Source organism: Dunckerocampus dactyliophorus, chromosome 9 (assembly GCF_027744805.1).
Source record: "Dunckerocampus dactyliophorus isolate RoL2022-P2 chromosome 9, RoL_Ddac_1.1, whole genome shotgun sequence".
Taxonomy (NCBI): domain Eukaryota; kingdom Metazoa; phylum Chordata; class Actinopteri; order Syngnathiformes; family Syngnathidae; genus Dunckerocampus; species Dunckerocampus dactyliophorus.
In genome coordinates this window covers 11,173,800-11,200,177 of record NC_072827.1, presented here as the reverse complement: position 1 = coordinate 11,200,177, position 26,378 = coordinate 11,173,800, and the positions used below count along the sequence as shown (strand labels likewise).

The 26,378-nt window shown below is 43.5% G+C and overlaps 2 protein-coding genes across 3 annotated transcripts in view; one reads left to right on the top strand and one right to left on the bottom strand.

Annotated features, from left to right (window-relative positions):
- bard1 (BRCA1 associated RING domain 1) overlaps positions 1–5,890 on the top strand; it is a 40,112-nt gene extending 34,222 nt beyond the window's left edge. Inside the window, exon 11 of the mRNA XM_054787007.1 lies at positions 5,659–5,890. Coding sequence (XP_054642982.1) covers positions 5,659–5,748 — 90 coding nt within the window. The 3' untranslated portion in view covers positions 5,749–5,890. The remainder of the gene's footprint in view (positions 1–5,658) is intronic.
- Positions 1–18,768, bottom strand: part of vwc2l (von Willebrand factor C domain containing 2 like) — a 36,030-nt gene extending 17,262 nt beyond the window's left edge. Inside the window, exons 1-3 of one of the 2 annotated variants that reach the window (XM_054787009.1) lie at positions 18,339–18,768; positions 16,239–16,754; positions 2,330–2,459 (exon numbers count right to left, since the gene is read on the bottom strand). In XM_054787009.1, coding sequence (XP_054642984.1) covers positions 2,330–2,459; positions 16,239–16,619 — 511 coding nt within the window. In that variant the 5' untranslated portion in view covers positions 16,620–16,754; positions 18,339–18,768. Of the gene's footprint in view, positions 1–2,329; positions 2,460–16,238; positions 16,755–18,135 lie in introns of both variants that reach the window. The other variant, XM_054787008.1, reaches the window with a different exon arrangement.
- Between the last annotated feature and the right edge of the window lie 7,610 nt (positions 18,769–26,378).

The window sequence follows — 26,378 nt, the reverse complement described above, 5'->3', positions numbered from 1 at the left end:
TCCCCAAAATAAAGGTAATCATCGTCCCTATTTGAACTGTACTTTACAGTTTTCTGGGATACGGGCGATATAAGGGATGTTTTGGTTTATTTTGAGGGGTGACGGAGTATTGCATATATATAACTTAAACAAGGCCACAATGCTAGACAGACTGGCACCTAACGTATATGCAGCCCGAACAATTCCAGGCGGCTCAAGTATATTCTGTTGGCAGGCCAATGGTAATACTCACCAGCGCTCACAAGAATACTCTGTTGGGAGACGACTGAAAATACCCGTCATTGTTATCTGTTCAAAGCCTCATATAAATCACCACTTCTCTCTCTGACCTCCTATCATTTTTTTGGTATGCACAACTGTCTGGAATCAAGGACTGAATAATGTGCTGCCAGAGAGCAGACAGTGAGATAGTCTTGTAATCAATCACTAACCAATTAGTTCATTTCACATCACTTTTTTTGTGCCCTGGAGGTGAGGGATGCATTATAGCACACAAATGCAGATGAGCGCCACAGTTCTACAAAGCAAGAGGAGGGAGCGCAGAGAGAAAAGGTACAAACTTCAGCATGAATTTTAATGAGTGACATTGTCGGGGGCCTAGAGGGCATCCGCCACTTGACAATGAGAACGATCTGACTTGAAATTTTGAATGGCATTTCAGGAGTCGGTGAGCCCGAAATACAGAGATGGTGCGCAGAAGTGATTATCTTCGATATAAATCATTCAACAGAAATGAGGTTATTAAAGTAAAGTTAGTAAAGTCGCATGGCTATCAGCTCTCGCGCGCAGCACGCATATCACCAATGAAGAACCGAGATTCAGAGAAACATCGTTGGGTGCAGTTACAGTACTGATTGGCGTCGCATTTTTATCAAGCACTCGCGGTTTTCCAGCCATTCACTGGTGGCTCTGGAATGGTAACCCCTGTGAAAAGCGGGGCTCTACTGTATTTGTCTCAGTCTCAACCTATCAGTATCACCGCGGCACACAAGCACAGTGACGGAGGAGGCCAACACCACAACTTGACAGCACGCGTTGTAACCACCAGCGTACAAAGTGATGCCTATGTGGTTCCTACAGCGACCCGTGCAGACAGGTCAGGACAGAGTGCCGAAGCGTGGATGCAATTAATCTGGTCTGGATTGCTTACAGATGACAGTGTGGACACTGGAGATCCAGGATGGAATTTTAGTAACTTTGGGTGGGACAAACACTAGTCTGACTAGAGCTAGAGTCCCATCTAGTCAGAGTTGTGTTTGTCCCACGTAGTCATTGAGCATGAACTGATGAGGTCTGCTCGGATGAGAGGCAAAACGTCCTCTAAGATATCCTGAACAGTCCAGTTGCAATGGATTCAATGCCCTGAGAATGTATGGCTTCAGTTGATCGCAACTGGACTGTTCAAGGTTAGCAGTCCGGTCCTTTGAATCCATCGCAACCGGCTTGTTCAGGTTGTCTTAGAACCTGAACAGTCGAGTTGCGATCGATTTAATGCCATGAGAATAACTGCAAATATTTTCGTTCAACCAGGGAATCATATTCTCAGGGCATTGACTCAATCACAACTCGACTGTTCAGGTTGTCTTGCAAGACGTTTTGCCCCTAATCTGAAAAGGTTCTAGTCTACTGACTAGAACTGTCCTATCTAGACTTTGAGCATCAAGTGATGCAGCCTGCTCGGATGAGAGGCGAAACGTCTTCTAAGACAACCTGAACAGTCCAGTTGCCATCAATTCAATACCCTGAGAACTCGAACAACAATCTAAAGTTGGTTTAAGCCGTTTACAGAGGAAACATTATGCCATCAACACTCTAACTTATCAAGTGTTCTTATTTACTTTCCAAGCAGGTATTGGCTCTTTGACCCGAGGGTAACTGACCCAAACTGAAACTTCCACCTTCTTAGAACAAATTACATAAATTGGGGAATGCGATCAGTAATACCATTATTTGTGTACACCTTATTGCATTCATTACCCCAATTTAACTTTGTGAAATAACAGTGAACAAGTTGCTATCCTTCATGCTAATTTTGGAGATTGGCTAATGTACACTGGGCCACTGGGAGATACTGTAAATGCCTCTCCAAAGACCCATTACCCATCCCTCTACCATGACTTTAATCAATACGCTAATGTATACTCTGCTTAGTGTGTCAGTTAGAATTAAAATGACTACCACTCATTACTGTCCAGTGGGCCTGGGGTATTAATTCCAATTCATAATACATCTATTACAGCCACTTCCCCCAGAATATGGGATTATTCTACGTCGCAGACAGCACAGATACGGGTAATGGAGTGTGTGTACAAACTTTTTAAGTGTTTACCATTTTTACAGATGGGGCAGCATTGCTCCGGCTCATACACTGGGTTGACGCACTCTGGGACGGCGCAGTCGGACACCACACAGTGCACCTCGTTATTTGGTTCGCAGCGGCACCATTCGCAAGGTGACGGCTGTGGGCAGAGGAGGAGGAGAGAGAGAATGTGGGTTAGATGATTCACTGAGCTGGTGGTGAATGTGTGTGGTGGTGCATGCCCAAATTCAACATTTATTTTAAACTCACCTATTTCTAAAATGAAATTGTTCACGCTTTATCACACACTGTAAGATAGATCCAAATGATTAACTAAGGCACAAGGTTATTAATGAGTGGGATAGCCTTTTTTAATTCTCATTTTAACAGACAAAGCCAGGGGTTGATCTTGAATAAAATAACTCCAAATAAAATGGAGAATAAAGCTATTTTAATATGAATGCCTCGGCCTGAAGGAAACACTCCAATGGCTTTTTTTTTTTACATTTCATCTAAGCCCTTGCTGCTACCTCATACTTCACTCACTGAAAGTTGCTCTGTCTCACTGCGGCGTTTAACAATTCCGAGAAACAAACGCGTATGTTTTTGGACTTTTTAAAATGTTTTTTTTTTTTTTTTTTCAGCTGGTCTACAGACGTATCTCGACAGATAAGCGCTGGCAACTGCAAACTTTGGACATGTTCAAAATTTCTTAGTTCTTATGTTACTCTGGCATTTTTATTGTTTTGCTGTGTTCACCATTACTTACCAGAACCATCCTGGTTTGTAGACTTTCATGAGTGTTGGCCAGGCGGAAGTGTGATTGTAGCCCAAAGTAATCGTATAGTAATCCCTCCTTTATTGGGACCCAACCGTGATAAGTGAATTTCTGCCAAGTACGAGTCCTTGTCTACAAGTGGAATATTTTCATAGAGCAGAGAAAACCTGTTCACGATCATCTACATACATGTTTAATATTATGAAATAGCACCCCATACTCATATTACTTAATATAGTAGACATAAGAGAAAGTAAGACATAAATTGTGTGTGTTGCTTTAAATGTGTTCCGGTGCAAGGGAAGCTGAGTGGGTGGTGGACAGGAAGTGACGTTGAGGGTTCAGTGTTCAGTTTTATCTTGGCGTGGGCTACGGCCGCATCAGTAGTCCGTGTTAGGGATTATTGTGCCTGTTGTGCAATAAAAGCCTGTTGTTCCGGTGATCAAGTCTGGTGCTTGTGCGTCTCAACGAACATTACAATAACATTACCGACACCTAGTGACCAGTGTAGAATATAACATATAATCACAATCTTTGAATGTATTTTCTGAATGCCTTATATTTGTATTTCTTTTGGGCATTTTTAACCTTGAAATGCTTCATTTGGGCAAAAAATATGTAACATTTGAAAGTAAAATTCAATTCTGTGAAATTCAAACTGTGACGTGGCGAGGGATTACTGTATTCCAAGGTAATAGTGATCCAAATACGTTTTCAAAAGGTGCTGGCGCAGTAGCTACTGTAGCAGTATATTTCAGCATAAGTTGATTCGTCACGCCTGGAGAGTGAGGCGCAAGGATGACATCATGTAAAGGCGACGACAAAATTACCTTACTGAATGTTGTTGTTGTCTCTCAGCACACTTTTAGCGGTTTGGGACCGAATATATTATACGATTACTCATTTGCATTTCACAGTTAATGCAAGATTGAGTGCCTTTGTCAGCTTGTCAATGGTGTGGAGAGCAAAAACGGTTCTAAATTGCAGGAGTCAACATTCAAGTGCATATCACTTCAGATTCAGTCCAGCTGCGTTGTGAATAAAAGTTGGAAAGGGACGCTTGAAGGTGACTTACTAAAGTTGAAGAATAAAAACTAGTACAACATCAAAGTTGCCGGTCTTCTTGTTTTGCTGGAAAAAAAAATTGCCATTTTTTGCACACCGCCCGTCAAAACATTCCAAAAATGCTTGCTTGCATTTTATCATTTACATTTTGTTCACGTACTGTGTGGAAAAAAAAAAACTGACACTACAAATCTTATGCAGTGTTAAAGGGGGGGAGTTAAAAAAATAAGGATAAAAATAACATTTAATAAAATTATTAAAATGGTACAACATTGTTAGTAATGACTATAAATACATTAGAATAAGTGGAGATATTAATTAAGACGGGGCCGCACGGTGGTCTAGTGGTTAGCAGGTTGGCCAATACAGGAACAGCCTGGATATCGGGAAGACCTGGGTTCCATTCTGCCCTGGGCATTTCTGTGTGGAGTTTGCATGTTCTCCCCGTGTGCGCGTGGGTTTTCTCCGGGCACTCCGGCTTCCTCCCACATTCCCAAAAACATGCAGGTGAGGTTGGACTCATGGACTCTAAATTGTCCATAGGTATGAATGTGAGTGTGAATGGTTGTTTGTCTATATGTGCCCTGCGATTGGCTGGCGACCAGTCCAGGGTGTACCCCGCCTGTCGCCCGAAGTCAGCTGGGATAGGCTCCAGCATACCCCCCCCGACCCTAATGAGGAAGAAGCGATATAGAAAATGGATGGATGGATGGAATAATTAAGACAAGTAAATCAAAAACATCGAGGATATATATTGATCCCTCATTTATCACGGTTAATTTGTTCCAGACCCGACAGCAATAAGTGAATTTGTAGGATTCAATATTAATATATGGAATATATTTGTAGTTGGTGCATAGAAAACCTTCTAAATACGATTTTCACCATTATTAGAGCCTTCTAGACATGAAATAACACCCCTATAGTCACCTTTACAGTCATATCACTCAATATAGTAGATATAATCCGAGAAAATACTCCATTTAAGACGTTAAATGTTTTAGCTGAAGTACGGCCACAACAGTAGCCCGTGTTATCATGATCATAATGACTATTATTATTGTGCCCGTTGAGATAACTATAAAAATAATAAAAGCCTGTCATTGAGGAAGTCTGGTGTGTGTTACTAGTGACACCTAGTGGCCAGTAGACTACAGTTCATCGTCTTGCATTGCCTTAAACTGCATTAGTATTTTAGTTTATTAGAACATTTTTATGTTAAAATGTTTTATTTAAGACAGGAATATATAACATTTGCTTAAATATGCATTTTTTTCACTAATAATAGGCCATAGTCAACCACAAAACATTGATCATTTAATAATTATTTTTAAAAAAACACGATGGTGAGGAAGCGATGTTCGAACCGCGAGTAAAAAATGTAAATGAGTCACACAATTTCAGTCTTTTCTGTATATAATTTGAGAAATCACTCAATAAATTAAATGTTTGTTAATATTGTAGAATTTGGCATAATTATGTTATTTTGCCGATTGTTGTCTTTGCTTCCTTGTAGTCTCCGAGATGCTGTCACCTGGAATTTTCGTCCAAGTTCCTTTATGTTTTTGACAACAAGTACTTTGGCTTCTCCCGCCCTCCATTTTAACTTGATGTAGATTTTGCAGTTGGTGCTTCAGTTGTCCCCTGCTTCCTTAAGTCACACGCTTGCTTGGGTGTGATCGAGTGGTGATTGGTAAGTCACCTTCGGACACAGAATGTGCATCCGGGCATTTAAGAGTAAAGGTCACAGTTCAACAAATTCAAAACAGTAAATAAAATGTGTTTTCTGAAAAAAAAACAAAAAAAACCCTGCCTATTTTTAGAGATGCAAAGCACAAATGGGCAGGTTTTCCGGCAAGTAAAATGTTTTGATCAAAAATCCACTTTAGTCAAGCGCTATACTACATTTACACTTTTAAATAACAGTTAAAACTTTACTGTTCTTAAAAAAGAAGCAATAAGTCCACATGTGCAAACCACAAGGCTTCAGGGCATCCACCACCAGAGAGAATATTAAAAATAAAAATCTGAACCATCAGTATGTAATGTTTTCGGTTTTCCACTAGAAAGAGAGCCCTATGGTGCTGCAGACTGACGATTAAAGGGAGCAACCAGTCGGCAACAAGTCCAAAAGCCTGCATTCGTCATCGTATGAAGTCAGTGCCCTTGGCTGAGGGAAGGAACAATTCAGTGATAGAACCATTACTGGCAGCAACACAGATATGGAAAGGCTCCATCATTTAGCCACTACATTGAAAATTAGTAAAACTTTTGCCCTTCTACTTGACAAATCCTCAACATTCTGCACATAGACTGCCCTCCACAAGTGTTGGAACAGTGAGGCAAATTCTGACTATATATCCTATACAGTGTATCCTATATCAGGATCTCATGCACAATTTAGAAGATAACACTTTTTGTTTGAACCCACCCATTTTTCATGTGAGCAAAAGTATTGGAACATGTGACAGGTGTGTCCTAACGCATTACTTGTTCCAGACGATGTCCAAGCTTTTTCCCATGTAGATTTGCTTAGAAGTTATACATACAAAAAAAAATGCATCTCAGGTTTGTGATATGGGTGAAAAGCCCATTGTTAGTCAGAACTTCGCTCTGTGGTGTTTTTTCCAAATATTTCAATTTCTTCTTAAACAAATTTGTAAATTATCTTTTTGTAATATGACGTCTGTGTAGGCTCTCAGTCGTACAGGAGTTGTCCATCGAGGAAATGGCTTCTTGAGACGTCATCTGTACTTCTGTGAAGAAGGTGTCGGACGTTTCGCTCCTCATCCGAAGAGCTTCGTCAGCGAACTAAAAAGTGCTGGTAGCTTAGGCCTTAAAAACAGTAAGAGTGGGCGGAATTGGTGTGCCAACACCCACCTCCTATTGGTTCGTTACACTAAGCCTGGGCGGAGTAGTGGTATAATCCTATCCTGTTATTAACACCTCCGATAAAAGGGAAGTGTTGCTCCCTGAATTGGGTATGAACGACTCTGATACTGGCTTGTTAGCATCTATTGTTCTGGCTCGGCCCTGGCTTCACCTCATTTGCAAGACTAATAGCTGTGGGTTTTGGTCTCAGTAACCTGCTGAACACAGGAAAACCTTTTATCGGAGGTGTTAATAACAGGATAGGATTATACCACTACTCCGCCCAGGCTTAGTGTAACGAACCAATAGGAGGAGGGTGTTGGCACACCAATTCCGCCCACTCTTACTGTTTTTAAGGCCTAAGCTACCAGCACTTTTTAGTTCGCTGACGAAGCTCTTCGGATGAGGAGCGAAACGTCCGACACCTTCTTCACAGAAGTACAGATGACGTCTCAAGAAGCCTTTTCCTCGTTTGTAATATGACCTTATTCTCATATTTTTACTTCTCATAAAATTATACCTACCTAATTTTTCAAAAATTACAACTTTATTTGGTTGTGTTTCTAAGTGTTACGACCTTTAAAAAACAATGTGGTTTTTTTCGTCAATATTTCAACTCTATGCTACAAAAATGACATTGTTTTTTATATTTTGACTTTATTCCTGTAAATACAGCTGTTTTTTTTTCCATTTTTGCTGTTTTTTATTTATTTCAAATTTCTTCTTGTAAATTTTCTTCTTGTAATTATGATTTTATATTCATAATACGCCGCTCAAAAAAAAAATAAAGGGAACACTCAATTCACACTCAGTCAAAACTGCTGCGCCGTTATTCAAACTGTCCACTTTGGAAGCAACACAGATTGACAATCAATTTCACCTGCTGTTGAGCAAATGGAATAGACAACAGGTGGTGTCTTTTTCCACTTGGGTGTGACTCCAAATCCAGACCTGCATGGGTTAATAAATTTGATTTGAGTTGATAATTTTTGTGATTTTGTTGTCAGCACATTAAACTATGTAAAGACCAAATTATTTAATAAGAATATTTCATTAATTTAGATCTAGCATGTGATATTTTAGTGTTCCCTTTATTTTTTTGAGCAGTATATTTTGACTTTGTTGTCATAACGTTATAAGTTTTTCCACAACCTAATTTTACAACAAAAATGTAAAAATACAACTATTTGTTGTTGTTTGGTTCTCATAATATGACTTAAATTTTTTTTCTTTAATATCTTTTCTTTTAATATTTCAACTATTTTTCCTCATATTACAACTTTATTCTTGCAAAATTAAATTATGACTTTCCCAGATTATTTTTTTGTATTATTTTTTTCTTAATATTTAGACTTTATTCTTGTAAAATTACTTTTTAGTTAGTTTTTTTTCCATTTGTGGTGTTTTTACTTTTCTTGATAAATTATATTTTTAGAATGTGCCGCGGACCAATAGAAAAACGGCCACGGGCTGCAAATGGCCCCCGGCCCACACTTTGAACACCCTTGACTTATTCAATCACTAAATAGCACTAAAGGTCAAAGCTCAGTTCGGATTGGGTAGGAAAGTTTGTGCCTGTGTAGACTGCATTTAGAGGTGAAAACAACATGTAAACCAGAGAGCTGTTTGTGGGTGGAAAAACAAGCAATTCTGAATTTGAGAGAAGATTGAAAGTCATTCAGAACCATTGCACAAACACTGGTCATAGAAGAAGTTTGAAGTCTCATTCGTGGATATGATGGATATGATTACGGGCAGAAAAATGTAATACAGATATGATCTGATATTTCATTTTATGCTGATTTTTGGCCCAATAATATCGGACATATCTCATATTTTGTCAGTTCAACACAAAAATATTAAATTGATTCAACATTAACATTTTATATGCATGGAGTAGTACGTTGTGTAGGATTATTTGTTACCCGCCTGGTTCAGCCAGCACAGCGTTCCGCCCTGGATTGAAGCAAGGTCTGCAGAATGGGATTCAAGAGCACTAGCTCAACTGGACTGTCTGAACTTGATGTCCAGTGCGACTCTTAAGGAGTCAGGGAGTGAGGTTTACCAGTGTACATACGTACACATACGCATACATATTTCACAATATTACACAGTTAAACATTCTGCGTTAAAAGATCTCCGTTCACGGGCCTCCTCAACAACCGATTTAAAAGCAGATTAGGGCAGGACTGACAAAACGAAAAGCACGCATGGCCCTTTTGTCAATGTAATGTTATTACTCGGCATCCATCTCCTTTACGGGGCCTGAGCTCAGCAGCACATTATCAATTACGTGTCAGTTTGAAGTTGCTAAATAGGGAAGAAAGTGCAGCGCACACAGAAATCCATCGCGGAGGCAGGACAATTATTTAAATGGAGGCTTAAGGATCCAGCTTACACCAATTTGGATTCATATCTGATCGGCTGCCAAACACGCAGCATGGAAATGATTCTATGAATAACAATGGCAGCAACAATATACAGTACACTGTATTTGCATTTGGCGCAGCGTGGGTATCGCTCTTCTTGCATAATGGCACATTATAAGAAAGCATCGTGTGAATTAAATATGTCAGTCAGACGTACACCATAAAACACACACATACCAAATACAGTATATATATATATATGTGTGTGTGTGTGTGTGTACACACACCGTATGTATCAAGCATGGCAAGAGGTACTTTGAACTCTGAGACAAACTGTAGCACACAGGAAGAAACTGATCCTCAAGTAACTTCATTGGGGCACCGAGTGCTGTTCCTGACTGTGGGGTTACCTCTGAGGTTAATAGCAGTGACGGGAAAAGGTTACCGTTCCAATGTGCACGCGGCCGTTGTTCCGGCTAATGCAGTATTTTGGAGGCGGTGAGGGAACTCAGAAAGGAGACGGTGTATCGTAGTACTTTTGGTGCAAGTCATTTCCAGCAGGTATAAAAATTATTCTGAGCCTAATTGCTTTCACTTCATAAACTCCCCTGATTAGATCCCTTGTTGACACCAGTAAATTGGATGGTAAAATCAATCGTAGCAATCATTTTTATCGCAATTATGAGCTGTTTGATCTCGTATATGTCAGTTCTGGGAAGCTCAGACATTAATTACTGTGTGTGTGTGATGTGCTGTAGATCTTTATTTCTGCATGGCGTATTGATGCATGTGCTCTCAACAAACGGCGCTCAAATTACAGTCAGGGTGTTTTCTATCGAAAGTGAAATTACAAGTTAGAAGACAAGCTATTTAAAAAAAAAACGCGTTCTGTGATTTCTAGTCTGAAATACGTGTTCAGTAAAAGGCAGTTTTCTGCGAAATGAGCTTGCCTGAAATGAAAGCCCGCCCCAGTAATGGGCCTTCAAGGTTCAATCAATTTATTTTAGAACCCCGGGCCAAATTTTTCAGTCAATTGAGTCACACAGTCAACACAGCACGAGGTAACCGTGAGATGCCTGCAAAGCAGTCCCAGGAAGCATTAGTCCATTTTAAAATGCACCAAGCAGAGGTGCTCAGATTATTCTCATGAGAAGAATTTTATAAAAAGCTTCCAGCTAGTGTTGGGGAAACGCGATTCCTTTTACTGACTCGGGTTCTTATAAGTCACTCACTGAAGTGAAAACGGGTATATCAATTCACTCAAGTCATTTGTCACAAAGCTCATGCGCAGAAACTCGCACATGCGCGACACGTTCAGCAGCCGAGCTGTAGATGCGACTACTCATGAGTCGGTGAAACTCGAGTCTTCATCTAGGACTAGTGCAGTGAAGCTTGAGTCTTCGTCACGTAGCCTTTAGTTAGGTAAACGCGAGTCTTTTGTCGAGTACCATTTAGTCAGTGAAACTCAAATCTTTGTCGAGCATCAATGAGTCTGTGATAATCGAATCTTCTTCTGGTACCACATGAGTCAGTGAAACTCGTGTCTCTGTCGAGTACCCATCAGTCGGTGAAACTTGTGTCTTTGTCAAGTACCCGTGAGTCAGTGAAACTCGGGTCTTCATGAAGCACCCACAAGTCGGTGAAATTCGAGTCTTCGTTGAGTACCCATGAGTTAGTAAAACTCCAGTTTTCCTCGAGCACCCATGAGTCAGTGAAACTTGAATCTTCGTCAAGTACCCATGACTTAGTAAAACTCGTGTCTTTGAGTACCCATTAGTCAGTGAAACTCAAATCTTTGTTGAGTACCCTGGAGTTGATGAAACTCTTGTCTTCATGGAGTACCCGTGAGTCAGTGAAACTTGAGTTGTCGTTGTGTACCCTTCAGTCAGTGAAACTCGAGTCTGTCGAGTAACCGTGAGTCGGTGAAACAGGACTCTTTGTCACACATCCGTGAGTGAGGGAAACTTGAGTCTTCGTCAAGTACCCAAGTGTCAGTGAAACTCGAATCATTGTCCAGTACCCAGGAGTCAGTGAAAACAGTGTTCTTATTGGCGTACCCGTGAGTCAAAGAAACATGTATCTTTGTGGCGTGCCTATGAGTCAGTGAAACTCAGGTCTCAATCCAATCCACATTATTTTCATAGCATATTTTATAAACACTGTTTCCAAAGTGCTACACAGACTAGTAAAACCATAAATAATAATAAGTAAAAGTAGAAATGACTCCACTAAAAACTAAAAAATCAAATAAAAACGTCATCGTGTACCAGTGAGTCAGTGAAACTCCGGTCTTTGTGGAGTACCAGTGAGGCAGTGAATGAAAGTCTCGAGCACCCAAGATGAAGAGTGGATTTGAGGCAAGGACCAGGGGCCTCACCTATAAAACTGTGCGCAGAAATCTGACTAAGTCTGCGTACGCCAGAAACCCAAAATGTGCGTATGGACAAAAATATTAAGACCTAAAAAAAAAAAAAGTGGCATACGCACACATTCACACAATTATTCCACCTTGAGAAGCAACTCCGCCTCAAGTTACGCCCTTTCCACGCCTCCACTTCACCATAGAAGGTCAATGCAAAGTGACGAAGACGAAGAAGCGGGCTTTCACGGAAAAGGAGGTGGAAATACTGGAGAAAGTATCATATTTGGAAGACACAGCAGTGGCATAACAAACCAAAGATTGCATGGCAGCACGTCCGCTGTCTTCTGTGTGACTGGAGCAGGGCCAACCGAGGCAAAAAAACCCCCAACAAAAATAAAGCGGTCGGATATCAAGGCACACATTTCCATTTTGAGCATGTTTGTACATTTTTCCTAATTGACACCACATTTTAGATGACTCTAAATCTCTTTCAAAATGGGAATGAAGACGTTATATCAAAATCTCCTCGTGTGTAAATGGTGTTTATGATAAATGACAAATGATGTCCATCAGCGTCATGTCAAAGAAGACTTTCCACAAATGTTTGAAGTCAATAACGGTGTGATGTTTTCATGCAATGATGGATACATCTTCACTGGCTTCCATTGCATGTTTATTTCTGACACATGATTTCACTGAAAACGTGTGTCGCCCTTTTACCATGTCTCCAAAAGGTGCGTACGCCAACGACAAAGGTGCTCACGTCAAGTTGTGTTTTTATAGGTACCATACTTTGCGTGGAAAACGGCGTAGGCAATTTTTCGGCCCCATTTTGTGCGTACGCAAGCTTTATAGATGAGGCCCCAGATCTGTTGCTTTTTCCACAGGGTTAATACATTATTACAAATGCAGTTGCACATTTAATGACAAGTTTATTTTTTTCATTTAGCTAGCAGTAGCACGGGTGAGTCAGTGAACGAGGTAACAGATGTTTATTTAGAACTCGTTTGACTCACACATCCCTACTTCTAGCTGTAGAGCCTGCACTCACATCATCTGCATGCACAAACCACTCCAATCCAGATTAAGGGGCTGTCCACACGGAAACGTTTTCAGGTCAAAGAGTATTTTATCGTTTCAGCCTCTCATCCACATAGGAACCGCGTTCAGGGTGAACTGAAACGGTATTTCCGTATAGACCAGCAATCCGCTGAAAACAATGTCACTGACCCATCGCCATCACGTGACCAAAAGTGAGTTTTGACAGCAAGCTAATATAATATCTGAATATTTTGACTTGTCATGACTCACTCACTCAGTCAACATTCTCCTGGTATTTTCTTGTTTTATACTCGCAAAATGACTCGCAGAAGTAATTCCGCTTTGTGGTAAGTCAAGACGAGCCTCGGAAAGCGGAAGACGAAGGACTTGGTGTCATGTGGTTCTGTATGCGTGTCTATTCACAGCAGCACATGTAGGTGTGCCTTGTGTATTACATCGTTTTCACCCCAGTCGTGCGTTCTCGTCTCGATGCAACTATTTACTACTTCGGCATAGTGTGGATGTGAATTTTTTTTCAGTCCGCCCCCTCCAAAAAAATCTCAAGAGCGTTCTCGTGTGGACAGGGCCTAAGTTGCGCCCCAACCCAAAATATTGCCTGACCATGCATGGTCCTTTTTCCGTAGTGTTCCCGGTCTTTGGAATTTTGTTCCCTTGTGTCTTTAGCCTTTAATGTTTTTTGCTTCTTTTCTGTAACATTTTTTTTTGTATTAAAGTCTTTTACGTCTTGCTTGCCCGGCGCAAACGTGACAGTTTTCACCTTATTATCTCAGGCCAGACCAGAGTTTTCGCTGTGTTCCACCACCCTTTTATTGTGCATTCTCTGACATCAACGTACTTGAAATTAATGACTGGACTGATTATGGCTGAAGCATGACGTCTGACTCCTTGTCCAATGATATTATCATTATTACAACTGAACGGAGTCAGATGCTTCCATGTATTATAGTTGTGTCCTGTTTCCTGTCAGACGCAGTAATTAGATTTGTCTCTACTGTTGTGTAAGGGCACTCGGTTAAAGCCTTTTTCAGGGTCAAGCATTATTTTGTCGCCACAGTTTATGATAAGGTGTAAAAACATGCTGCTGTTACACCAAACAAGCGCCTTACTCTGTACTTTTCCCCGCAGGGCTCTCCATACCTCACATTTACACAGTTGTCTGCCAACAAGAAGTCAACTCTCAGGAGATTTGATAGTGATGTGCGTCCTTGAGCTAACCATCTGTTACATGTCAGACACTCATCCCTCTCCGTAGAGGAACTTGGCGAACTGTAAGGCTTCCAGTAGCAAGGCTGAGCATTGATACTGAATGTGCAACTGCCGCTTTGCATTTTGCTATTTCCGTCAGTCACTGTTCAACACATCCAAAATTATGCCTTACCATTTTTAGAACAATTGCATGTGTTACCTGTGAAGACAAGTTTTGCTGGTTGGAAGTCGAGCCATTATTCTGATGCGCGCTGCATGGGCTTGTAGTCAATGCAGGGTGAAGCGTAATGCTTCAATTCCTGAGTCGTATGAGTCAACTACTCGCAGATGTGGAAAAAGACAAGTTTCATGAACAACTAAAGGCCAAGAAAGTGTTGGTTTATGTGCACTGGACAACTCTAGAAAATGCAGTCAAACCTCAGTTTTTGTATGAGTCAGTTTTCGCTGAAAATTTTTGCCCAAATTTTGCCTCAGTTCTCTCTGTCTAGGCCATTAATGTCATTGAAAATTACATTACCCCCATTGGGTGTCCTTTTTTCACATGACTGTACATGTATGTCTGACACTAGACTGTTATTTTATATTACTGTTACAAGTACAGGCTTCAGAAATGGGTGGGCACCATTTTCAAATTTAAAAAAAATACTACTGTCTGCCTCTGCTGAACTAACGTTCTAAGTCTCTTTTCTTTTATTATGATAGGTAAATCATATAAGTAAGATTTTTATGTCGTATTATCTGGGCCCAGACGGTGATGCAATGAACTAAGAGCACGGTGGAAAGGAAAGTCCATTCATCTTCTAGCAGTGAATCAGTGTCTATATATCAAGATATGATGTGCTTATCTGTCTTCTTAATTCTGCCTGAGGGTATATCTGATGCTGTAGGGGGAATGACATCATTCCAGCCGCCAGCCATATTCATAACCCTGGCTAGACTGGTTTTCCATGCCAAGAACCAATCACTCACCAGAAAGCACCACCATCCTGAACCCGTCTAACTCCCTTAACTCCACAGTTGACACTACTTTTAAAGTAGGGATGTTCAGTGACCTTCAGGTTGAGAGACAACCACTCTGCCACCTGATCCATGATGCCCTGCCTCATCACATAGTATACAGTGGTGTGAAAAAGTGTTTGCCCCCTTCCTGATTGTTTTATTTTTAGTTTGTCACACCTAAATATTTCAGATCATCAAACAAATTAAATATTAGTCACTGACGACACAACTAAACACAAAATGACTCTGCGACTCATCCAAGAGGTCACAAAAGACCCCACAACAACATCAAAAGAACTGCAGGCCTCACTTGCCTCAGTTAAGGTCAGTGTTCATGACGCCACCATCAGAAAGACACTGGTGGAAAAACGGCCTGCATGGCAGAGGTCCAGGACGAAAACCACTGCTGAACAAAAAGAACATTAAGGCTCGTCTTAATTTTGTCAGAACACATTTTGATGTTCCCCAAAACCTTTGGTAATACTCTGTGGTCTGACGAGACAAAAGTTTAACTTTTTGGAAGGTGTGTGCCCCATTACATCTGCCGTAAAAGTAATGCTGCATTTCAGAAAAAGAACATCATACCAACAATAAAATAAAAATAAAATATGGTGGTGGCAGTGTGATGATCTGGGGCTGTTTTGCTGCTGCAGGACCTGGAAGACTTGCTGGCCATCTATCCGTGACCTCAAGCTGAAACTAACTTGGGGTCTGCAGCAGGGCAATGATCCAAAACACACCAAGTCCACCTCTCAATGGCTGAAGAAAAACAAAATGAAGACTTTGGAGTGGCCAAAGCCCTGACCTGAATCCTATTGAGATGCTGTGGCATGACCTTTTAAAAAGGTGGTTCATGCTGGAAAACCCTCCAATGTGGCTGAATTACAACAATTCTGCAAAGATGACTGGGCCAAAATTCCTCCATAACGCTGTAAGAGACGCACTGCAAGTTATCGTTATCGCAAACGCTTGATTGCAGTTGTTGCTGCTAAGGGGGACCCAACCAGTTATTCGGTTTAAGGGGTAATCACTTTTTTACACAGCGCCAAGTAGGTTTGGATTTTTTTCTCCCTTAACAAAAAGTTTCATTTTTACATTTGCTTGATGTTCTGAAATATTTAAGAGTGACACACATGCATAAAAAATAAGAAATCAGAAATGGGCAAACACCTTTTCACACTACTGTATATAGGGTGCGGGGTAATAGACAAATAATCCATAACTCACCTTAAACTCCTCCAGGATTTTGTATGTTTTCCCTCGGTACTCGCAAAAGTTTTTGACTTCCTTGCACTCGGGGCAGCAGCCATTGTGCTCCACTTTGGTGCACTTGGGGTGTAGTTTGGGACACTCGGGCTGGTCACACACCGGCCCGTCCTCCGTACACACGCACGGACAGTTGGAGTGACCCGGGTAGAAGCGCTCCCCAAGCTTGTAGACGAATCCACTGTCATCCACGCATCCCTTCCCCCGGTAGTCATCAAACACTAGGCTTTCACTGGCCGTCCGCTCCGCCTCATCTGCAGTGTAATCCTCGGGGTTCGCGATCGAGGCGGTGGGGCCGAGGGCCAACAGAAAGATGAAGGCGGCCGAGAGGACAGGGCCCATCCTTCACCAACACGGGGCAAACATCCACATTCAACGGGTTTATGGGGATGTCATCCCTAGACCACCGGTGTAAAGTCCGTATCCGTCCTATGAGCCAATATCCCCTTCGTCATCGTCTCATGGAGGAATTGGCAGCTGTGGGGACACCATTGAAGGATGATATTATGCCCACTCATGTATGGTTACAATTTAATCAATTTAATGTAGCCACTGGAGGTTATTCTCTACGTATAAATCCATTGTCCAACCTGCTCAACAGGCATATGGCATGATACTGTATATGCACGCTTTATAAGCCGTGTTGGGCAAATTACTTTTAAAAGGTCATCAATTATCATTACCAGTTACTTTTACAAACACGTTCTTGCCTTTTACATCAATGGTGTTGAAGTAGCGCCTGTACTTCCATCCTGAAAACGACAGTTTTTAACTCAACAGACCGCACCAGGCTCACCATTGTGTGGCTAGGAGATGTGACGTTCACCAACGGGTTGAGTCTTTTGAACAGCTCCATTTAAGTGAACGGTTCACGGCTCATTCTTATATCTTACACAGGTAGTCAGCATTCCGATTTTCTCCATTTCGTGGTTACGTACACGCTCTCATAAATTAAATAAGAACTTAATTTTGGTCCGTTAACATGAGATTCACAGTCAGACCTAGGTACAGGGGAAGAATGATGACCAGGTCCTCGATCAACAATCTTTATTCAAAAACCAAACAGTTTACTGTCTGCCGCAACCGTGCCCAAACAACATCAGCAAACTCAGCGGTCGTCTGCACAGAGCCATCGTCCTGCGCACGCACACGGGACTCACGGGAAATCACAAAACTTTTTAACATTTCACATTACTGTCAGGTTGCTGCAATATCTTTTGAGGATCTGCTCCTATGAAAGCAACAACAATAACTACGCAGTGTAGTGGTCTTACTATTGAAATGGAAAGGTTGCTCGTGCTTTGACTTTTTAAAATTATATTTTATTATTTTCATTTAATTTCATTCTTGTAATTAGTCTTTTATTGCTGGATTTTATTTTCTTCGTGTGTTCTGTGTACAGTGACGTAGGAGTTCGTTTCGCTATCATTTAGGTATAAGAGCCGACTTTCATCACAGTCTTAGAACTGAACTGGGAATCGGTTCTTATCCTTCACTTAAAACAGCCGTTCAAAAGACACAACTTGTTCGCGAACATCACATCGCTCTATGAGGGAGTGGATAGCAGCCGTGAGATATCAGTGCATAATAGCACACCATATTTCACGCCGCTAACGATAACGGGGTGGTAACGTTTGAAATAGTAATTAATTTGATTAAATGTGACTGGAAACCAATAACGCTGTTACTCCCAACAGTGTTTATAAGCGCTGTGCACAAATACATCATAAAAAAACAGGTGCTCCGCACATTAGCACACTGAGCTTCAAACATAGATTTATTGCTCTGTGTGATTAGTTTCTTCATGTTTTCAGACATCAAATAAAATGGATTGCAAGGGTTAATAGTCCAAACTCACCGTTGCTCTTACTTTAGGAATCCAGTTATATGCAGTGGTCGATCTGCCTTTTGGAAAACTTCTGCAGCCTCCAAGAAAAAAAGAACTATAATCCTTTCCGTCTTACAGTACGTCAACACCACGCTTTAGCTGCTGTGGCTCCATGTTTACATGACGTCCACGTTAAAGTACCTCTGCGTCAAATTCCCCCTTAGCTGACTCACCTCTTAGAGATCACATCACCTCCAAACAGTCATTAGAGTCCCTGAACATGCATTCATTCATTTCCAGTCATGCAGACGAGTATCTGGGGGAAGAAAAAAAAAACACTCTTGTGCGTCCATCCAGCAGCCAGAAGAGAACAACCCCCACAGAGGGTGCGTGTGGAAGAGCGTAAAATGAAGCCTACATTGTGATCAGAGCCAGACTGAGCAGGGAGACCCTCCGACTTTCAGCACCCTGGAAAGCGACTGAGTGCTGCGTTGTGGTGAAAAGAAGAGAGGAGAGCAAAGCGCCCCCACCCGGCTGCGTCATCCCCTGCACACACGACAACCCACAACCCACCCAGTACCTCTTTCTGGTGGTGCATGGGTTAAAGTCACGCCGTGCAAGGTACACGGTCAGTAATCACAGAGATCCCTGCAGGAGCAGCTGGTGAATTCACAAGGTTATAGCTCCATCTGTCAAATGTGCGTGAGGATCTTTGATCGCGGTCTAAATGCATATACACCTGTTTTGTTTTTGTGCGTGCGCATGTGCGCCCTTCGTGACAGCGGAGTGTCTTTCACACATGACCCGCAGCACGGTTCATGCAGCGCATTTCCTCCGAACCGATTTGTATTCCTTGCAGTGAAAGAAGGCAAAATACGGGTTTGTGACCCCAGAGCTATCACAGGAAATATGCATTAGGTGGTGCAGCCATCATGAGATTCAAAAAATACTACTAAAGTCGTTTGTGATGATCACTGGATTGTAGTGACATACTCAGAGGTGATTCTAATATGTTTATTTTTTACTTTGTGCATGATTTTAGTAGTTTTATAAAACAAAGACAACAACAAACTGCTCCCCGATAATGTACAGACATAAAAAAAAAAAACTAACATATGAACACAGGGAAATTTTGAATTGAAAACAACTTGAGTTTGGGTTAGAATTGGTGCTAGAACTCAAACAATGTACTACTACCAGCCAGTTTAAGAAAAAAATACAAGCATGTGACGTTTACAAGGTACATGGAAGAAGCACAATGCTAAGAACCACAGTGTCTGATATCATTTATTCCTGGATTAATTCATTATTATTTCATCAATACCACAGTGTCTGATATCATTTATCCTGAATTCATTCAATTGTTATTATTTAATGAATACCACAGCGTCTGATATCATTTATCCTGAAGTCATTCATTTATTTAATGAATACCGCAGTGAATGATATATGTCCTGGTTTTTGTGTTTATGATTATGTAATGAATACCAATGCCTGATATCCTTTATCCTGAATGCATTTATTTATGATTACCCTAATGAACACCATAGTGTCTGATATAATCTATCCTGAATTCATTCAGTTATTATTACATAATGGATACCACAATGTCTGATATAATTTATCCTGAGTTAATTAATTATTATTGAATGAGGGGTGTGGTCCTGGTTGCTGAGTGGCTCTGGTGCCTCGGGGGCGGGCTGGCGCGGGCTTGGTGTCCCTGGTCTTCTTTGCTGGGCTGCCTTCCTGGGGGGGCTGGTGAGTGGGGGTGGGGAGGGGTCCGGGTCGGGTTATGGGGTGGGGGCAGGGTCGGGGTGGCGGTCCTGGGGGCGGCACGGGTCGCCATCCAGGGTGGTGGGTGGGCGGGGAGCCGCATCCTGCGGTCCCGGGCGCCTACTGCTGCTGGAGGGGACCGTGTGTGTCTGGTGGCGCTGGCTCTCCCTCGGCCTCCTTTGCCTCTGGGGGTGGGGCGGGGTCTGCCCTGGGCCCTCCTGCTCGGCTGCCGCGTGGGGTCATCCGGTGTGGGATGTGGGGGGGCGGCTTCTCCCCTCAGTGGGGGCACGTGCTTGAGCCCAGCTGCCCCTGCGGAGCTATCTCCCCTGGATGGGAGAGTGGGTTGAGGGAGGGCGGTTTTTAAGTTTTCTGTTTTATTTTATTATTATTATTATTATTATTATTATTTTTATTATTATTATTTTTAATTAATTTATTACTTATTTTATTGTATTTTATCGATTTATTTGTGTATTGTATGTGTGACGTGGAGACTGCTTGCTACCCTCCAGCTCCTGTGGCTTTCCCCCCGCTGGCGGGCGGTCCCCGCTACTTGCTGGTGTCTGGCTGGTCTCTGTTCCGTGGCTAGCTGTTTATGTGCCTCCCACCGGGGTATCTCCCTTGGTGTGTTGGTGGATGGGCGGTGGGCGGGGGTGGGGTGATGGCTGGTCTGTGGCGTGGCGGGGGGGCGGGGCAGGCTGGGCCATGTGCTTCGGCGCCCGGCGGGGGGTCGCTCCTCTCGTGGGTCCTGTCGTGTGGCGCTTGCTTCTCTGTCCCTCTTTGGTGCCTCTGGCTTGGGTGCTTCTTGGGTGTAGCCGTGCTCCGCTCTATGTGGGGTCCCGATCTCTTGTGGTCGCTGTTGTGTGTGCGGTCTGCGTGGGCGCGGTTCCTACTGTTGGCGGTCGGGTCTGCCTTGGGGCGTGTGGCTGGTCCGTGGTGTTTGGCGGTTTGGGTGTGCCGGTGTGGACGCTGCCGCTGGTGGGGCTCCGGTGTTGGGGGCGCTGGGGGTATCGCCTCTGGGAGGTTGGGTGGACCGGACTGGGCGTCCTGGCGGGCCAGGTAGGGCCTGTGGTGTGTCCTGCAGCCCGTGGCTTGCCCGAGCCTGGGCTGTGGTGAGTGGCCTGTCCGTCATGTGTCCTTGGTGGTGGGGTGGCCCGTTGGGGTCTGTTGATGCCGGGGCTTGTGCCGGGGGGGCGGCTCACGGTGCTTCCCTTGGACTGACATGGGCCGCGGGCACCTCTGTGCTCTTGGGGCGGATTTGGCAGTCTCCGGGGGGGCGGTGCCGGTACTACGGATGGCCCGCATGCCGCCGCGGGGGCGTGTGGTTGCTACACCGTGGTGGCTGCTGGAGCGCCAGGCTGTCTGGTGGGGTGGGGCTTGGTCGTGCTCGCGTGTACCGTGGGCCTGGGTGACGGGCGAGGGGGGGTGGTGGTGCTCTGCCGGGCGCTTGGGCATTTGTCGCCGCTGGTCTTTGTGCTCTGTTGGGCCTTTGTCTGCGTCTTTGCCTCCCCCGGTCTGTCCGCGGGCTTGTCAGCGGTGGGGCTCCAGTGCGCGGGTGGTGCGCCGTCGGCTCTGGTGGCATGTGGGTGGTCTGGCTCCCGGTGGCTGGTGGGTTCCGGCTGCTGGTCTCGCCTTCTCAGCTCTGGTGCTTGGCCTCCCTGCAGCTTGGGGGTGCGGCACTCCCACTCCCTCTCCGCGATTTGCTGCCCCGCGGGTGTCGGCTGGGGCTGTGTAGTGGTTTGCCCGGCTGCTCGCCCGTTTGCCCACCCACTTGCTCATTTGCCGGCTTTCCTCCTCGCCGGCTCCTGTGCTTGCAGCGTCCTGCCGTTGGGATGGGGTGGCCTGGGGTATTCCTGCTCCCCAGTGGACCGCGTTCCCCGCGCCTCGGGTTCTGAGTTGTGCGTCTGGGACCCTGGGGTCCCCGGCTCTGCTGCGCCCTGGGTCCCCAGCGGGGGACGTCTGGCAGCAAGGCTTCCGGGTGTCGGGCAGTCCGACCACTGTGGGGGGGGGGGGGGGGGGGGGGGGTTGGCGCTTCCGGCGTGGGCGGGCTTCTTTCTGGATGCGGGGCCGTCTCTGGGCCTGGCGGTGTGTGGCCCCCGGTGCCCGTCTGCCTTCGTGGGGTGTGATCTCTCGCTGGTCTCGGGGGTTGGCTGTCCTCTGGCCTGCCGGCATCCTGTCTTTGTTTGGGATTGTCTCTCTGTGGCCCCTTGCTAGTCTTCCTTGGGCTGGCTCTTGGGGGGCTGATCTTTGTGCTGCCTGCCCCTGTGGGCCTGGTGGCTTTCTGGTGGTGGGGGCTCGGCCTGGCTATTTGGGGCGGGGTTCTCTGGGCGGTGGAGGGGGGCCCCTCTCCTTTCATGCATTCTCAGTGACAATTACACGCTCACACATTCTTGCACCTTTATATATATGAAGACTTGCACACATACAGAGATACCTGTACACACGTACATAAGCACACTCACAGTACATACGTACTTCCCCACATTACTCACTGTGTTAACCAGGGTGTTATTATGTTGGTGGTTTTATAACAGCGACGGTGATGTCGGCAATATGATTATAGTTTTTACAATGATGTGCATTACAGTTATTGTCATTCTGATCACTATCATAGTTAATCATTTCATTACTACTATTATGTGTGACTGTTTCAATGCAGTATTGTCATTGTGGTTGTTGATATTATTTTGTCCCTTCCGTCAGGGTCTTTATAGTCGTCACAGACATTTGCTGATGTAGTCCTGTTTGTTTCTGTTGTTCTGTTATTGTTGTCACAATTGTTGTTGCTGCTGTTGTCCTTGTCTCTGTCTTTGAGCTCGCTCTCCTGATCAGTCTATTGATCTTGCTCCTGTCCCTGTCCGTGCTGCCCCCTCTCCAGCAGCCCACAGCATAGAAGATGGCTGAGGCCACCACAGAGTCATAAAAGGTCCGTAAAAGAGTCCTGCACACACCAAAGGACCTCAGTCTCCTCAGCAGGTGGAGGCGACTCTGGCCCTTCTTGTAGAGGGCGTGGGTGTTGACGGACCAGTCCAGCTTGTTGTTAAGGTGAACACCCAGGAATTTGTAGCTGTCTACCAACTCTATGTCCGCTCCCTGGATGTTCACCAGTGTGAAGTGAGATGTTTTCCTCTGGAAGTTAATGATCATCTCCTTTGTCTTGCTGGTGTTGAGTTGCAGCTTCATTTATGATTACTTAATGCATACCACAGTGTCTGACATCATTGGTCCTTAATTTTTCAGTTTGTGATTATTTAATGAATACCACAGTGTCTGATATCATTTGTCCTGAACTTTTGAGTTAATGATTATTTAAGGAATACCACAGTGTGTGAGATCATTTATCCTGAATTCATGCGTTTGATGTATTACTTAATGAATACCACAGGGGCCGTCTTATAACAAACATTAACATTATGACATTATAAGATGCAATTACTTGAAAGCAAAGTTTCATTGTCAGACGTCTAGTGCATCAAATCAGAAGCACATATTGTATACTTAATGACCTATTTAGAAAATGAGCACTTTTAAAGCTATCTACTCTTGTACCTTGTACTTACATTAAAATGCCAGTAAATTGAATTACCATTTTCTTTAAAAATGTTACCTGGCATGTGTCGACTTTCTGCCTTCAATCCAGCGCTTGAGAAGGATGTTCAGAACAAGGCTGAGTTCCATGTTTCACTCTCTGCAGATGTGGCCAAGCGGCCTGCGGCCTAGAGTAGACTACAACATAAACTTGATCATAAACAGGCGAGCCAAAGTGGCACAAATAAACTTTACTGCAAGACAACACAGCTAACATCAATGCCTGCCGTTCTGGCTCTGTGAGAAGTCTGAACCGTAAATAGTTCTTTCTGCTGATCCACTTCCAGTCCGTTTTAGGTTTCAAAACCTATACGATGATAATAAAAAACTGTATTAAGTTTTTTAAAGTCACATTTCAACATTCTTTACTATTACACACGTGTATTAGTAAATGTAAGTTAACCACGTACGTCCGTATGAAATGTAATGTGTTGTTAATCTATTCCAAAACTATTTCCTACATAAAACCTTTTATTAACTCTACAGGCAGTGTTTTAAGTGACAGTTTAACATTCCTTACTGTAGTACGGAATGTACTACCTCATGTAGTAAATGTAGGTTAACCACATTTATCCGTATAAAAGCTAATATGTGTTGTTGTTATAATTATTGCCATCATACAACTCGTATTAACTGTAGAGGCAGTGTTTGAAATAACATTTTAACTTTCCTTACCTTCCTTACTGTTATATGCAGTACATTACTAGTAAATGTAAGTCAAGCACACACGCCCATGTAAACACTAATAAGCGTTGTCTCCTATCTTCAGTGCCCATGTGGCTAACATGGTGCATACACATCCAAAAGAGCTCATATGGGAATTTGTTGTGTTTAATATGCATGGAGGCCTGGTTTCTATATGAAAAGCCTCCAGACAACTTTTGATTGCTATATTTAAAAAAAAAAAAAGAACTGAACTGGAAAAAGCTACAGTCAAACCTCGGTCTTCAAATGCCCCTGTTTTCGTATCATTTGGCTTTCAACACCAACATTTCGTCTCGGTTATTGCACAATTTTGCGCGTCACAAACTAGCCCGTTTGTCCTGTACTGTATCATTCCGCGGAATCTAGTGTGGGTGTCTGGAACAGATTAGTTTGATTTATATTATTCCCTTTGGGAAAAATTGCTTAGGTTTTTCCTACGTTTCAGTTTTGGTCGGACCTTTTGAAATGAATTAATAACACAAGCCGAGGTCTGAGGCTAGCTTCACACTGCTCGTCAATTCCGATTTTTTGATCATATGTGACCTTTATCTGCTTTTTTATCAGTTCGCCTACGAAATAGATAAGCACCAAGAGAAATGGCGGCCGAAAAAGCAAAAAACAGTCAGTGGTGAAAACAAGATGTTTTGGAATGGATTACTGAGTCCCACCGTTCCTGGCTCCGACATCTACCCACACGCTCCCCGGAACAAACGTCACACCACAAACTACCCTTGCCAAAATTCTTGCCCGCTTCCTTCTTTCTCTCCCACGCAAAATTGTTTGGTTCAGAAAATGTCGACAAAATCCTTGAAATTGCCACAAATGTGCCTCAACTACGACGAGCGGTCATGTTTACTTCGGGGAACACGCAGCACGGCGTATTACGCTGTGTTTTCTGCACATGCGCATCACTTCCCGGACGTCACATTTTTTTGGGGGTAATGTGAATGACTAACACAATTGTGCATCACACCCTGCAGCGTGAACGTAGCCTAAGTCTCTACTAAAGATATGCATCTGAGCCGCACTTAACTATGCGCCACACACCCTCTATTCACATCCCCCCCGCCCGCGCTTGATAGAGAAACATCGCGGCTCTTGACCTGGTTCCGAAGAAAAGCAACACTTACGTTTCGTAAACCCTCCCATCTCCTTTTCTCTTTTCGCACTGCAGCCTGCCACGGTGCCAGAAGAGGAATATTTATTATTTAGTCAACCTGACATTGCACATGGGGTAAAAGCCGGATCCTAATATGAGCTGTGTCTCAGACAGCTGGTCAGCTACTCCAGCACACTATGCTCCATTAAGCTTTCACTCTGGCTCACCAAAAACATGGCAAGGATAAGAAAAAACATATCCGGTGCTCAGAAATGCATCCTTTTAAGAGGTCACCTGCATCTTGATGAGAGTAGCCAGAGTCATGATCTGATGTGACATCTTCCTGAGCAGAACAGAACAGATGTGTTTACGTCTTACTTGTGTTGGACGATTGCAGACAAACAGTTCCCAGCCCACAGGACTGGATTCCAATTCAATCAGCTAATGGAAGGGAAGCTCTTCATCCCCCTCAGCATCTTCCTGGACCACCCCCCACCACACATGCCTTCCACTGCCTCCGTTTTCCTGCAGCGGCACATTCACGGAAGCCGAAGCTGTTCCAAATGTTTAGCCATTAGGGTTACAGCATTCATAGCCTGCTAGAGGATTTGGGCACTATATGCAGTCACTGCTATTCAGGGTAACCTCTTAAACGGAATACTAGAGACGTCGAAAGCACAGAAAGCCGATGCAAGTGGCACATAAGAGAGCGGGGACCTCGGGTTATTGAAGCCTTATCTGACTGAGACATTCTTAATAAAGTGAAGGCTTTGCTTCAATGTATCTAATAACAGATTCAGTGTCTACCAATACAATATGCCTTTCATTTGCTAAGTATTCATTTTTTTTGCTTTAAATTGACACCATTTGCAACATGAATTAATGGCTCCCTGACTAATTTGCATGTGATTTAAACATCTTGCAGATTCTGCTTCAAGCTCCTGTCAGTCATGATAATTAATACAGTTATAGCATTGTGTTTGTTGGTAAAGTTTCTAATGAATAATTTCATGAATGATGAGCTTTTGCTTGTATTTTTGTTGCTTTTTACTTTTAAAGTGAAGTGAAAAAAAAGTTAGCAGAGGACTTAAATGTATGCACAGTGCAC